At 40.5% G+C, this 15,756-nt stretch overlaps 1 protein-coding gene across 1 annotated transcript in view; it reads right to left on the reverse strand.

The window, feature by feature from the left end:
• Positions 1–6,550, reverse strand: part of LOC134799936 (calcium/calmodulin-dependent protein kinase kinase 2) — a 209,608-nt gene extending 203,058 nt beyond the window's left edge. Inside the window, exon 1 of the mRNA XM_063772374.1 lies at positions 6,262–6,550. Coding sequence (XP_063628444.1) covers positions 6,262–6,291 — 30 coding nt within the window. The 5' untranslated portion in view covers positions 6,292–6,550. The remainder of the gene's footprint in view (positions 1–6,261) is intronic.
• Positions 6,551–15,756: the final 9,206 nt, after the last annotated feature.

The following is a 15,756-nucleotide window of genomic DNA, read 5'->3' on the forward strand; positions in this document are numbered from 1 at the left end:
GTTTTCTTGTTTATATTTAATTTATAAAGGAAATTCCGTAGCGCTAAAAGTTTTGAAATCGGTGACCGTTTAAATTTTCTCTTACCTTTGTATACCTACTAAATAATATCTTGTTAATGGAATTTAGATTATATTGTTTTTAAGATAAAGTTAAATTTCGTTGGTTTTATAAAATTTAATTTGCATTGTTTACGTAACTTTAACTACCAAAAGTAAAATAAGCTTGTAAAGCTACAAGAAAGGAACCTTAAATTGCTTTTCTTTGAGGAAATAGGGTAAATCGTCAATTAGGTACTGGCCACTGTTTAATAACGGCCATTTTAATTCTATTCACCTGACGGACAGACGGACAGCAAAGTGATCCTATAAGGGTTCCGTTTTTTCCTTTTCAGGTTACGGAACCCTGAAACGTAGAGTTCGATCAAAAATAATATAATTACCGTAAAATGGGGTGAGTTGGGTGAAATTTGACTTTCTAACCTCGATAAAATTTTATTTTTACATGTGAAAACTGAATGGTGTATATAATAAGTGGTTCGGACGTTTGTATTTTGACTTACTTACTTGACTTATTGTCCTATGTCCCCTAGGTGGGGCAGAGGGCGTCCACAGTGCGCCGCCATCTGGATCGGTCTTGAGCTTCGTGCTTGAGTTCGCTCCAAGTCTTCCCGATAGCCTTCGCCTCTGCAACAATAGTCCGGCGCCAGGTCTGTTTTGGGCGGCAACGTTTCCTCTTTCCTTGGGGATTCCAGTCGAGGGCTTGCCTCGGTATGTGGTCAGGATCCCTTCGGAGTGTATGCCCAATCCAACTCCATTTCCGGCGCTTGATCTGCTGGTCGATCGGGGTCTCATTGCAGCATCTCCACAGGTTGGCATTTGAAATTTTCTCGGGCCAGTATATACCGAGAATGCGGCGGAGGCAGCGGTTAATACAAACCTGAAGCTGGCGCGAGATGTCTTTTGTGACCTTCCACGTCTCGCATCCATATAGCAATACGGTTTTTACGTTTGACCGGAATATTCTGAGCTTGACTCTCCGTGTCAGTTTGCTTGATTGCCATACGGGGCGGAGCTGTGCGAAGGTTGCTCTAGCTTTGGCTATTCTCGAAGCGATGTCCTCTTCGGTCCCTCCAGTTTCCGACACGACGCTTCCGAGGTAAGTAAATTTGTGGACTTGCTCCACAGCCTCTGTGCCAATAAGGAGCGGCACGGTACTTGTGTCCCTGCACCTCATCTCCTGTGTCTTCCGGGTGTTGACTTTGAGTCCCGCCTTCATTGCCTCACTTCGAAGGTCGTCCAGCTTGGCTTGCATATCAGCGCGTGTGTGGCTCAGCAGGCATAGGTCATCGGCATAGTCCAGATCTTCTAAGATGTTGGACAGTCCCCACTCTATGCCGCGGCGCTTATTGTCAATCGTTTGATGCATGATGCCATCGAGAACAACAAGGAAGAGGAGAGGAGAAAGAAGACACCCTTGTCGCACACCAGCATTTACTTGAATATCCTCCGAGACGAGGCCATTGTGCGTCACTCTACAAGAGTAATTCTTGTAGATAGCCTTTATGAGGTTAGTGATTTTCTCGGGGACACCAATTTCACGCAGCCTGTTCCAGATACTAGCCCACCTTAGCGTATCAAAGGCTTTTTCAAAGTCTACAAATGTTAGGTACATTTCCCTCTGCCATTCAGTAGCCTGTTCTAAAATGATACGCAGTGTGTTGACTTGATCCGTGCATGATCTGTGGGGTCGGAATCCAGCTTGCTCTTTGCGTATGAGAGGTTCAACGGCCCTCGACAACCTATCCAAGATGATCTTGCAGAGCACCTTAGATGGGGTCAAAAGCAAAGTAATGCCTCTCCAGTTGCTACAATCGCTGAGGTCTCCCTTTTTTGGCACGGTGATGAGAAGTCCCTTGTTCCAGTCTTCCGGTAACTCTTCAGCAAGCCAAATGCTATTCAAGAGTGGTGTAAGGGCATTCACGGCGGTCGGCAAGTCAGATTTTAGCATCTCCGCTGTGATGAGGTCGACTCCTGGGGCTTTGCCGTTTTTGAGCGATTTGATGGCATTCGCTACTTCTTGATTCGTAGGTGGAGACACGTCGATATTCAGTCTCAGCAAGGGCGAGCTGTCTGCGGGTGTGTTGTCAGTGCTGGGGTCGTTGGGGACGCGGAAGATATCCTCAAAGTGTTCACGCCAGCGTTCTAGCTGTCCCTCGGATGTCACAATCAGTTGGCCTTCTTTGTCTTTCAGGGGTTTCTTCTTGCGCTTCTGGCTTCCGGCTAAGACTCTTGTTGCCTTGTACATCTCCCTGAGATTACCGGAGTCTGCAGCACGTTGGGCGGTATCGGCAACACCATCTGTCCAAACCCGCTTATCATACCGGGTACTACGGTAGATTCGCCTGCGGATCAGACGGTATTGCAGCTTCAGGTCTTCTAATAATATCGCGTCGCTGGTCGCCAGGATTTTAAGATGAAGTTCCCTTCTTTCTTCAATGAGGTCCCAAGTCTTCTGTGACATCCAGTCTTCTCGTTTGTGTGTTTTAAGTCCAAGAACGATGGAGCTGGTTTCTGTGTAGACCATTTTAATGCGATTCCACTCCGTGTTGACTGAGGTAGAGTCCGCATCCAGCACCGAGAAACGATTTTGTAGCTCCAATTTGAAGGCGTCTCCTGTTTCCAGGTTCCGCAGTTTTGTGACGTCAAATTGTTTGCCTAATTTGGTGACATTGTCGGTGCGTCGAGCTACGGCTACTTTGAGCCGCACTTCGGCCACCACCAGGTGATGATCACTGTCAATATCCGCCCCACGGCGGTTACGAACATCGAGCAGTGATGAGCGCCATTTAGCGCTAATGGCAAGGTGGTCAATTTGATTTTTGGTGACTCCATCGGGTGAATTCCATGTGTATTTGTGGTGTTCTCCATGAATAAAAAGCGTCCCTCCGATAGTAAGATCGTTGTCCAGGCAGAACTCCATAAACCTCTCTCCATTCTCGTTGCGAACTCCCAGCCCGTGCCTGCCCATGTGTCGTTGATAGCCATCGTTGTTCGCTCCGACTTTGGCATTCAGGTCTCCCATGACGATAACTATGTCTTGTTTTCGGATGTTCTTCAAAGTTGAGTTGAGTGCACTATAGAAATCGTCTTTCTTATCCTCTGATGCCAAGTTCGTCGGCGCGTAGCATTGGACGATAGTAATCTTGCGGGCTCTTGTGTTAAAACGGGCTGTAATGATTCGTTCTGAGATCGGTTTCCAGTCTAAGAGGCTCTTCTTCGCTGCATCGGTGAGGAGGAATCCCACGCCGTTTTCGCGGACGTCTTCTTCATCTTCCTTCCCGGAGTAAAGTAGTGTGAGGCCTCTAGACGTTCTCAGTTCCCCGAATCCATTCCTGCGTACTTCAATGAGTCCGAGTATTTGCAGTTTGTACCTTAGCATTTCTGCTTCTGCTTGGGCTAATCGGCTATCATCGCTCAGTGTTCGCACATTCCAGCAAGCAATTCGTGTCCGTGTTTTCATGCCAAAGGTCGTCGTATTTTGATCGGTCCGGTTTTGCACTGTTTCGGTTTCTTTAATCAGTTAGTTTCAGGTAAGCGAGGGATTAGCCCACTATACCCTAGCCCAATGGTGGGGCTGCCACCTTGGAGCCATTGGGCATGCTCGGTTTTGTTTCGGGTTGCCTCCCTAGTGAGTCGGTTCTGCTTTGAGGCGCAGAAGGTTCGCCTTTCGCCCTGCATCCTCAGCTCAGCTGCAACACAAAGGTAGCGGTCGCGCGGCGGCGCGGTTGCAGCAGTTCCCAGGGGAGACGGCGGGGACGTGGATGACGCGGACTGGCCAGGGCTCTGCCGCAATACGGTGTTCCGCTACGAACACAGCAGATGGCTTCTTGGCATTTTGTAGGTAATGCTGTACTCACTATCAGCGATTCCCACCAAGACCATACCCTAGCTTCCCCCCCCAATTTTGTTTGTATTTTAGTTTGTATTTTATTTTGGGTAGTTCCATTTCATAACTTTGACGATAAAGAGGAAAACCCACCTCACCCCGTAGTGCCTCGTATTTGGGGTGAGAGGGTTTTTCATACAAAGGTGATTTTGGAAGATTGTTGGATCGATTTTTTTTTATTATGCGTATTATTGCGTATAGCCCCATTTTAAATTGGAATACATTATTTTTGTGGCAGTAGCCTTAAAAACACACCTCACCCCCCTCTCAAACCTTCTCTCCCCATTCATAACCCATAGCCCCCCGCGAAACCTACTCACCCCGTTTGACGGTACACATTTTCAAAAGCAAATTTCATATTTGTAATAGCTTTTGTGCAAAAATATTTACAGACAATCGCACTCTCATACAAAACTACATAATATTGAAGCGTCAATAGGTAAATAAGTAATCTGTGAACTGGTGAACACACATACAAAGATCATATTGATTAACTAATTACCCATTAATACATTAAACATGAATATTACGTTTAAATTCGAATCAAATATGCCCTTATTGTTTCCAAACTGTTGTTAGGTACTTACTAATTTAAAATAATACACTCATATAGAACATAATGAGTAATACGTATTAAGCATATGAATAGACCGAATAGAATAATAAATGAATGTGTTTGTTGGTACGTAAGTAAACATGTCAAGAAATATAGAGCGCCGAAAATACGAGCTATTTGTTGCCAAAGTAAATAAAAGAATAAGTAAAACATAATTTACTGAACCACAAAGGAAAACAAATTCATACACAGGCTTTCTTATCACTATAAGTCTTCCAGTCAACCTTAGAGCACATATTAACGCACATTTATAGACAGGTCTAACGCGAATTTTATTCAATTACCTTTATTTACCGACGTTTCGACACAGGTTTCACTGATCGTGGTCACGGCTGACTGATGTCCCAGCAAAATGTCAAAACAGAGATTTGTCAACATGGCGCCATCGCACGAAAATATGGCACTATATACCTTTGGCCTATCCTTGAGTAGATGGCGATACTTTTTGACATGTTACAAATTTAACACATTCACTCAGTGAATGAATAAGGATCAAAGTCAAATGGCGTTCTAAAAGTTTTAATCATTTGTGTCGAAAGATGGCAGTAAATGTACTGACTACATAATTTACATTGACAATATTCCTCTAGTCTAAATTCTCTTTGATATAAATAACAAAAAGTTTTAACTATTTAGAAACAAGAAGGTAGTGTTCAATATGACAATCAAATGACATATATGTCAATAAAAAAAACGTAGACAGCAACTTTGAGAGATACAGGAGACGGCCTAATCCTTTGAGAGGGATCTTATCCAAACAACCTTTGGGCACAGTTTATAATAAATGTACAGAAACAAAAAATCACCATTGGATAGAGGTACTTAACAACATGCCGTCTTATCGCTTAAGAGCGGTCTATTCCAGACAACATTTGGGTAGTCAATAAAATTTGAATATGCAGTAGATACTGCTCAGATTCAGATTATACCAGCTGCTGAATTAAATTTGACGTTTCCTGCAGTAATGCAGTCGACTGCATTACTGCTGCAATGTTAGAGCGTGACATTGCAACCGAATGCATTTCTCTTGTACCTAAATGTTAAAAATCCGGGCAGCAGCATAAATTTTCACGTTCAAAATTAAACTTTCGTAAGACATAAATTTTAAACTTATTTATTTATTCGTATGGCATTCATTATGAGTCGTTCCACAGTTTTATTTACAAATGAATGTCTAGGTTCTTCACCCATTGGGCTGCGTTATCACTAAACACAACTGAAACTGTCTAAAACTGTTTAGACGACAACGGTTGCACGAAGCATGCACGAAGTGCAGCCGCCGCGAGCACTCGAGCCTGAGGAACGACCCCCGACGGGCCCGAAACATGTCGCCAATAGCGACTAAAAATTCAAGTGAGTCAAACCGCTGTCGTCTAAACAATTTTCACGTTTTCGGAAGCAACGCAGTCGGCAGTAATGACGCACTGCAATACTGCTGCAGTAACGCTGTCTTCTGCATTACTGCAGGAAACGTCAAATTTAATGCAGCAGCTGGGGTAATGTGAATCCTAACAATACATATTTTAGACTTTATTAGACAGAGGGTGCCAGATAATTTTGGCGCGTTGTTATTTCGCTATGAACCTACTTATTTGGATTTTCCAACATTAAAAAGCTGTAGTTTACTTGAATTCTCTCTGTAAAGCTTCATGTACATGCAAAGTTACATATAAAAAGCTCCATCGACTTAAATACATACCGCACCACCACCGTTGACATCCTCTGCCATCCGTTACACATTACACGTCACACACTCACAAACTCGCGTCCATACCACACACTTTGACAATTCTAATCACATTCGAAATTCGAAAAATGCCGTTAAAACGATGTGTTTTTGTTTATATTTGGAACACGAGACGTCTGGTCTCTCTTTAAGTTGGGTATAGACTGATGCGCGCGCCGGTACGTTGCCTTGGTTACGCGGTACGGTATTAAATGGCGTGGCCTTGTTTTTTTTAAGCTCCAGGCGATAAACGAGACTGAAAAAGTTGCGAGGTGAGTTATGTAAGTGATATTGAAGGGTAAAAGGACTTCTATCGGTGAAAATTGTAGACAGGTGTGGGTTGAGACTTGTTTTTATTTGTATTGGCAATAAGATTATCTGTGAAGTATAACTCTACTCAACTGTGTGTTTCTCCAATAAACTTCTTACTTCACAGAGCTAAAATGTGGAATAAGCTGTCGCCCACGGTATTTCCGGACCGATAGGACCTTGAGGTGGGATGACGATCTGCGAAAGACTGCAGGCAGATGCTGGATGCGGCAAGCTGAGGACAGGGAGCTATGGCGCTCTTTAGGGGAGGGCTATGTCCAGCAGTGGACTACTATAGCCTGATGATGATGATGATGATGAGGACCTTGAAACCTTCAAGAAAAGAGCGTACTCCCATCTTAAATGCCGGTGACGCACTTGCAACCCCTTTCGTTTTGAAGGTGTCCATGGGTGACGGTTATTGATTACCATCAGGCGATTTATCTGCTCGTTTCCCTCTTTTATCATAAAAATAATAAATACGCCTTTGAAACAAAAAAATAATTTTCCAAATCAACTCGGCTGTTTTCGTAAAATAGGAGAGACAATAACACCCGACGACTTAAAATAAATACCTTTAAAAATCTTGAAGACGCTGATAAAACGTCATCAAACGAAGAAAAGGAAGTTATTTCCTCGTCCGTTTTCATTCATTCGCGAGCGTGTTGATAATTTCATTCGGCTTCCGGTTTCCATTCTATGTCCAACTTTTGATAGGATGCAGAATCGAGGACCAGAATAAACACGACGACCTAAAGAGAGAGAGAAGGTGCGAGGGTAAGGAACACATACCAGCTGTTAAAAATCGCCATGTAAACAAATCCGCAATAGCTGAGCACTTGCTGACAACAGGAACGAATCACTGGATTGAGCTACATAAACCCAAAGTCCTCTCCAACGAGCGACCCTATTATCCGCGGATCGTGAGAGGCGATTGAAATTAAAAAACACCCTAAAAATTTCAATCGAGAGGACGGTTACAAATTATCGTCTACTTGGGGACCAGTGATTCAAATGTTGAAACCAGCGGATATATCTTCGGACCAGTGTACGGATACTGTGAGTGTTGCGTGTCGTGCCGTGGACAATAAACATTAAACTTTAACGGGTAGCTGCAATTTCTTTGTCTACCCCGAACATTTTTATAAACTAATTTCGGGTAGTTTAGTGTTATATCTCCGTTGACATTTGTCGGGACGTCAGTCTTTCCGTGACCACAGCTGGTGCAACTCAGCTGAAACGTCGGAATTAAAGGTAAAAACAATGAAATTATATCGCGGTAGACCCGTTTGTGTAATTAAATATGTGACCTTGAGTTAGACCAAGAAAAGTCTGGAGCGATTTTGATAGCCTACGCAGTACAAGTGTTATTCATACGTCATAATTTCATAGAAGCTTGACGTTTAAAATAACACTTGCAACTGCGTAGGCTATCAAAATCGCTGCAGACTTTTCTTGGTCTAACTCTAATTTATTTATCAATTGGAGCACGATTCAGATTCAGCAATTTGTTATGATTTTGAACTGGTTTTGATATAACCTTGAACCCTTGAAGATCGCCAATGATCAGGGCCTGTCACACTTACGTACGAGTTTACAAGTGCGACAGAGAGGCAACACGTCGAACGTGGTTAGCGGTAGACCCTCTGATTGCTGAAGTACTTCGAGCGTGTCTTGACCACTCTTTTGAAGTGAAAACTTCTTTAGCGGCGCTGGGCACTTTTTGAGGTGGGGAAAAAATGATAAACTCTCGAGACAGCGTAACGCGATCACGTGACCATAAGGTTTAGATGGCCACTCATTTAAGATGGCATTTAAATCAATAAAGAAAAACTCAATGACATTACATGAAAAAGGTACGATTTGAAATACGTGGATCTCACAGTTACATTCTAACTTTATATCACTCAAATATAATTCAATAAAGCTACATCTTGATGAAATCGCTAATAAAAGTGAACTCTAGTACTAGTGAATAAAACTCAAAATATCATGACCAAATATATTTAGATGCGAGGTCTGCAAGGTAACTGTACAATTTCTATTCGAATTTTAAACAATTAACGCTACAAATTTTAATTTCGAATTTTAAACAAGCTCACTGACCAGCAATTTCGGAACTAAAGTTTTTTAATAGAAAGGAGGATGGGTCAATTATACATAGTGCTGCAGACATTTTGGACTAGTCATTGAGTTTTCACTTCTGTCGGCACTCCCGGAGTGCAACCCGTTGTTTTTTTTATCGAAAAACGCTTTAAAAAATAGTAATTATTACTTATAAAACCAAAAGAAATGTTTATCCTTTTTGTAATGCTAAAAAAACTAGGTATAGACGATCGTTAAGGTCGTATCTCGTATCAAACACAAACAAAACAAACATTGCACGTAGAACCGATGGCCGTTGGGGCGGAAAGGTTCTCGAGTGGCGACCACGTACCGGACGGCGCAGCGTGGGTAGACCCCCCACAAGGTGGACTGACGACCTGGTAAATAAGGACCTGGATGCGGGTGGCGCAAGACCGGTCCTTGCGGCACTCTTTGGGGGAGGCCTATGTCCAGCAGTGGACCTCCTCTGGCTGATATCAAAGAGAATAGAGTGCATAGAGACGGATTGTCAATGTAAATTATGTAGCCACTGTAAATTGACTGGCATCTTTCGACAGAAAATAAAACGGTTAGAGCGCCATTTGACTTTGAGCCTTATTCTTTCACTGATATGTGTTAACTTATTAAATATTGATATTAACGCCATCTACTCGACTGTAGGCCAAAGGTATGGTGCAATCTTTTCGAGCGATGGCGCCATAACCTTCATATTAAACAAGTTAACACATATCAGTGAAATAATAATGATCAAAGTGTAATGGCGTTCTAACAGTTTTAATCGTCTGTCGAAAGATGGTCAAAAATGTACTGTAGCTACATAATTTACCATGACAGTAACTCTCTATTTCAAATTCTCTTTGCTGATATGATGAAGGTCGTATCAAAACTAATTCAAAAGCATAACAAATTATTTAATGTGAATCGACTTCCCGGTAATATCACGGTCCCCTCCTCCTCCTTGGTTCGTTCTCCTCAGTGCTGAGGGTCGTGACCTCCTAGTGGAGCTCATGATTCCGGATCGCAGATTTCCAGCCTATCCGATCCCTTGCGACTTCTAAGGCATCATGGACCTTCATTTAGGATGAGAGATTGTTTGTGCACATTGCACACCATTACTCTTCTTAATCATCTCCAAAGTGGATCAACCGATCAGGGCTCGGAACCGGTTTTTTTTAATAACCGAAATAGCCCAATATTATTAATTATTTTATGCTCTTTACGTAGGATTGAATCATGTGTTTAGGTAACAACCATTAAAAATGAAATAATAAACCAAAGAACGAAAATGAAATTGAATTGAAATTGAAAAACAACGTAATAATACCGGTATTTTTTGTATGAAGAAAAAACCGGTTCCGAGCCTTGCAACCGATTTGATTGCTGTCAACGAGAGCTAATAGTTAAATGGAGGAAACGGGTGACGGCACTGTCAATTTCCTTGATAAATTGAGTTGACATTGCATGTGGAAACGATGTCGATTCAATTTCTCTTTGTGCTTTCGCTATTTGAGCTTTCAAATCCGTTGCTCAATTTATCAAGCAGATTGACAGTACCTGGCATGTCCTTGAACCCGGTATTTATCTTTAAACTACGTTTTTTTAGGGTTCTGTACCCAAAGGGTAAAAACGGGACCCTACTACTAAGACTCCACTGTCCGTCCGTCTGTCTGTCAACAGGCTGTATCTCACGAACCGTGATAGCTAGACAGTTGAATTGAAATTTTCACAGATGATGTATTTCTGTTGCCGCTATAACAACAAATACTAAAAAGTACGGAACCCTCGGCACTTATCCGGTTTTATGTTATAGGACGAGTAGGACCCAAACGAGCAGACGTGTGTAGTGTTGTGGGCGTGTTGTGTGTAGTGCGTGTAGTGTGTGTAGTGTTGTGTTCCTGGTGGTAAGGTTTCCAGTGCTCCCAAGTATGTATCCACAGACAAGACATCCTCCAGACTGAGCATAGTCGCGCTACCCCCTCTGCCACGCATACGGTAATTTTACTCCATGTTCGAGTCGAAAGTGTCTTTGTGTGACGTCCGTGTATTTGAACGGACCAATCACGGCACGGGATTTCGCTCACCTCGTCCCGCGCACCCCCGCATTTTTGGCATCATCGGTTGCATGGAATAATTGTTCTAAACTCGGTCTAGAGGATTCCTAGGCTATGTATGTATCCTTGTAGGCTTATAGTCGGGAACACGCGTGAAACACCATTAGAGCAGCTACTCCACATTACTGACGATTGCATTGCAACCGCAAATATCGAAATAGATTTCGGCGCCCGGAATTTTGACTTAAGGATGACTCACGCTAAACCGGACCGGGCGTTTTCCATAGAAAATGAAGCGCCGGAAGCTCCGGCCCGGCCCGGCCCGGTCTAGCGTGAGTCATCCTTTAGGCGGCAGCAATGCAGTCGACAGCAATGTCGCGCCGCAATACCGTCTTAATCCGAACGGCACTTTTACCTACATTACACCAGAGGGCCTACCGCAAACCACGTTTGACGTCTTGAGTCTCTGTCACACTTGTACATTTGGACGTAAGTGTGACAGGGAGGCAACACGTCGAACGTGTTCGTGGTAGATCCTCAGTAACGCAGCTGCAGTCGCCATCGGAACGTCACCTTAAGGGTAACATTCCATTTCTAACCGCAGCTGCATTACTGTCAATTTTACTATGGAAATTGACAATGACAGCGACGCGTTCAGTACCGGTAGTGCAGCTGCGGTTAGAAATGGAATGTTACCATAAGTCATAATTCAATAAAACAGATTTAATTCAAAGAGATAATCAATTAATTTGATTAAATGACAGTCGGATAATTGTCTCAATTTTCAGACAAAAGGCTCTCGCCAGGTGCCCTACTTCCAAAATAACCAAAAATGTTCCTTCCAAAACATCTTAAGTACGTACTGATTCCTTTGTCACTTAAGCTGTTTTTAAATTAAAGAAACACGAAGTATTTTTTCAAAATGTCGTAAGTATATACTTAACGCTTTGTTACTTAAGCTGTTTTTGAATTCATGCGACACAGATCATATCCTTTCTTTAGTTGCTGTAAATACAACTCTAATAGCAATGCTTAGAGTCGAAATTTGAATGTATTTGAGCAGGACTGCCCTCCTAAGCTAAAAGGCAGTTTTTCGACATTTTGCCAAAATTGACTTTTTGTGATATTCGTAATGTAGAGATCGAGATGCATCAACCACTTTGGCCCGTTTTCCGATAAGTGGCTTAGTTTTCGAGAAAAATATCGTAAAAAGACCGTATTTGCACTAATTGTCTAAGCGTTCCTAGTCTAAAAAGCGACTATTTGACAAAGCCAGGCTAAAACAACGTATATGCAGCTATACGTTTTTTTACGCTCTGGTTTGCGTAAAATCTTATCCACCATGTCTAGCCTAAAATAACGTATAAGCCAAAAACTAGGCTAAAAATACGTAAAAGACGCTATACGCGCTTTAAGATTAGGATCTTTAGCAAAATTTTAGATCTGATACTAGTCAAAAAAATCGTATAGTATTTTTTTTTTGTTTCAATGTCTCATACGTCATTTAAGCCTAGTATCACTTAACTTTTTTACGTCACCATAATAGTCTTTAGAAACGTATAAATGTTATACGTTCTTCTTATTTTGTATGGACGTCGTATTAAACGCAAACAAACTTTTATAATGGTTGAAAGTGCGTCTAACTAGTCTATAACGCAGTATATGCTCCAACCTTCGTCATGCTCCCCGCGCGCCGAAAGACACCCTTATGCTAAGTAAAAGCCGTCAGCCGCAAGCGCAGGCTTGTGGCTGCCGGTATGCGAGCGGAGGTGGCATTTTGCGCGCGAAATATTGACCGAACGCCAAAGTAAGAAAAATACTTTATTATTGCATTACCATCATATGTTATCAATAATATGTAGTGTTTACAATCAGTACCTTCGAGTATTATCATTTTTATCAAGGTATATACTTTAAAATTGTCTCGCAAATACTTACGCTCGACAGCAAATACGTCTTTCTAGCGTAGTTTGTGATGATGAAATTGTTCATACGTACTTTTCTACAACAAACGTTGTTTATGTTTTATTTTTTCATTCGACGGTTTGACTGCTTTTATTTAAATAAAATCAAATTTATATTAGAGCTAATTGTATCGGGTTTAATTCCCTATAAGCCAAGTAGGTATTTGACATTACGAAGAGTTTAAATCTTATTGAAAAATGTTTTAAAGGGAAATTTAATGAGAATTCTTATGGACAAAATAACATTTTCCGCCTAAGTATTTAGATAACCAGGACAAAGGACCATGGGCATCTTTGTATGGAACCTGGGTCCATCCAAAAACCAACTGAGAGTTATATATATATTAGGCCATTAAATACCTAAGTGGGTTTTATAAAAAAACAATATGTATCTTAAAATAAGTTGGTATGTTTGTGTATTAGGTAATAGTTGTATGTTAAAATAGTAAAAGCTATGAGTTTGTAATCTAATAGAAAAATAATTTTATTAAAATTTGCATCTGATTTTTAATTAGGTACAACCGCTAAAATGCGTTTTAGAATTAAATAAATGACAGAGTATGTGCAGGAATTAATACGAGTTTAATTTTATTGCTAATGTAGACTACACAACTCGCTAACGTCTTACCGTGCGATGAAACTGTCGATGATTCGATGCCTATTGATAACAAACTAAAATAACTATTAGAGATGCCACGAATTCGGTAAAACATTATGTATTATTGTGAGTTACGTGTATGCGAAAACTGGTCACCTACAAAGATAGATGGTTGCTAAGATTTAAGTCAGCAGCAAGCTGGGATCTCCATACAAACGTAGTTACGCTCTCATTTTAAAACGATTAGGTAGATTGCTCTAAAACTTTGTACTCACTAAAGGATAAGGTATATCTATGCCTGTAATTAATGTGTAGCTTCAGATACCATAATAAAAAAAATACAGCGAATATAAGTTTTTCATACAAAACTTATTTTTCCTCTATTTCATTAGTTTTGTTGGAATATAAACTAATTAGGAACTGGTATAGATATACCTTATGTTATTGTATGTGCAATTTATTACAATCCAACACGTTGTTTTAAAATGAGTACGAATCTCCGTTTTTATGGGAAGTAATAATTCGGCTGAGCTTATTGCGGACTCTTTTAAGTTTCTTTGCTCATGCTCATTAGAAGTACGTGTAATGTCATTAGTAGAGTCGAGTAAATCTAGCCTGTGATACAAATAAAATCAGAAAGACTGTACACATTAAAAATTTGTACATATTATGGGGTTATTCCCACCAGTTAGGTATCTACCACCAAGTTGTTACCAGTGGTAACTACTGGGAATTTATTTCCCACCTTTCTTCCCAGTAGCTACCACCAACTCAGTTTTGTGGTAATTACTGGGAAGTTTTTTTCCAGTAGTTACCACTGGTAAATGGTGGGATTTTTTCCCTAGTAGTTACCACCAACATTTTTTTTACAGTACAATTTAAATGTCTTTTATTATATGAACAAAAAACACTATACTACTAAGCTTTTATTAAAAAAACGAGGTCCAGCGATTACTTTTTGGATTATAATCTTAATTACCATACAAAATTAACATATAAATCGGGTTATTCCCACTAGTTACCATCAAGTTGTTATAGTTAAATAGTAATAAAAACAGTATAAGTAGAATACTATAAAAATAGAGGCTTCATTGAACCCAAACAAAATTGTAGTAACTACTGGGGAAAAAATCCCACCTTTTACCAATGGTAACTACTGGGAAACAAATCCCATTAGTTACCACTGGTAACAACTTGATGGTAACTAGTGGGAATAACCCAATTTATGTGTTAATTTTGTATGGTAATTAAGATTATAATCCAAAAAGTAATCGCTGGATCTCGTTTTTTTAATAATAGCCTAGTAGTATGGCGTTTTTTGTTCGTATATAAATAAACATTTAAACTACGTGTCTATTTTTTATTCCCATTTCTTCCATAAATACTAATCTATAAAACCGTATATTCGGTGTTTTTGGTGGTATACGTTTTTTTACACTAGCACGCTAGTCGAAAATCTGGACAAAATCTTAATTTTTCCTAGTATACTAACCAAAAAGGCCGAATAGCTGCTATAAGGTCTTTTAACTTAGGATTTCAATTGGGAATTATTCATTGTTACTAAGCAAAAAGGCAGCATGTGACATATACGGCGTTTTTACCTAGTTTCTACTTCGTAACTAAGTTAGAACGCCGCATAACGCATGTTTACCGCCTTCTTGACTAGTACGACCTACACATTTTTAAGCTTAATACTAATCTAAAGTGTTTTTTATAAAATTAAAAAAAACTGAGCTATTTAGAAACATACTATACATACCTAAAATAAGTATATATATATAAAAAATGGAAAAAGTTTTTCCGTTTCGTAGAAATTCAAGAAAGATGTTTGGGTTGGTTTTTTGCGATTATCTCGAAACTAGCTTTTGTCGAAAAACTGCCTTTTAGACTAGGACGGCAGAGGAGAGAGCAGGAGGATTGTTAATGGAATCAAGTGATTTAGAATTTAATGAGAATAGACACTTTGGTCCGTTGTTTAAGTGCTACCGGTTTATATAATTGCATATATGTGGCTTTCCATTAGAAAAGGGTCCTTATGCTCCATGTGCAATATGGACCGTTTTATCGGAATTTCTGTTGGAATTTCACAATTTCAGATGGAAAGGACCTTGAAGTATAAGGACCCTTCTGTGTGGAAAACCACATTTATGTGTGACTGTAGCGCCGCTCTGGCGGTTATAGAACACAATACATAAGTTACGTATTAGAGAGTTCAATCTCTCAAAATGGTCTCTATATCAGATGTAGTGCGTAATTATAGATGGTCAAGCAAATCTTGTCAGTAGAAAAAGGCGCGAAATTCAAATTTTCTATGGGACGATATCCTTTCGCGCCTACATTTTTCAAATTTGCCGCCTTTTTCTTCTGACAAGATCTGCTTGACCCAGTATATTTTCCACCGTATTTTCACGGAAACGTACGAACGTGTCTTGCTGTTTCA

The sequence above is a fragment of the Cydia splendana genome, chromosome 19 (genome assembly GCF_910591565.1).
Source record: "Cydia splendana chromosome 19, ilCydSple1.2, whole genome shotgun sequence".
In the NCBI taxonomy this organism is placed as follows: domain Eukaryota; kingdom Metazoa; phylum Arthropoda; class Insecta; order Lepidoptera; family Tortricidae; genus Cydia; species Cydia splendana.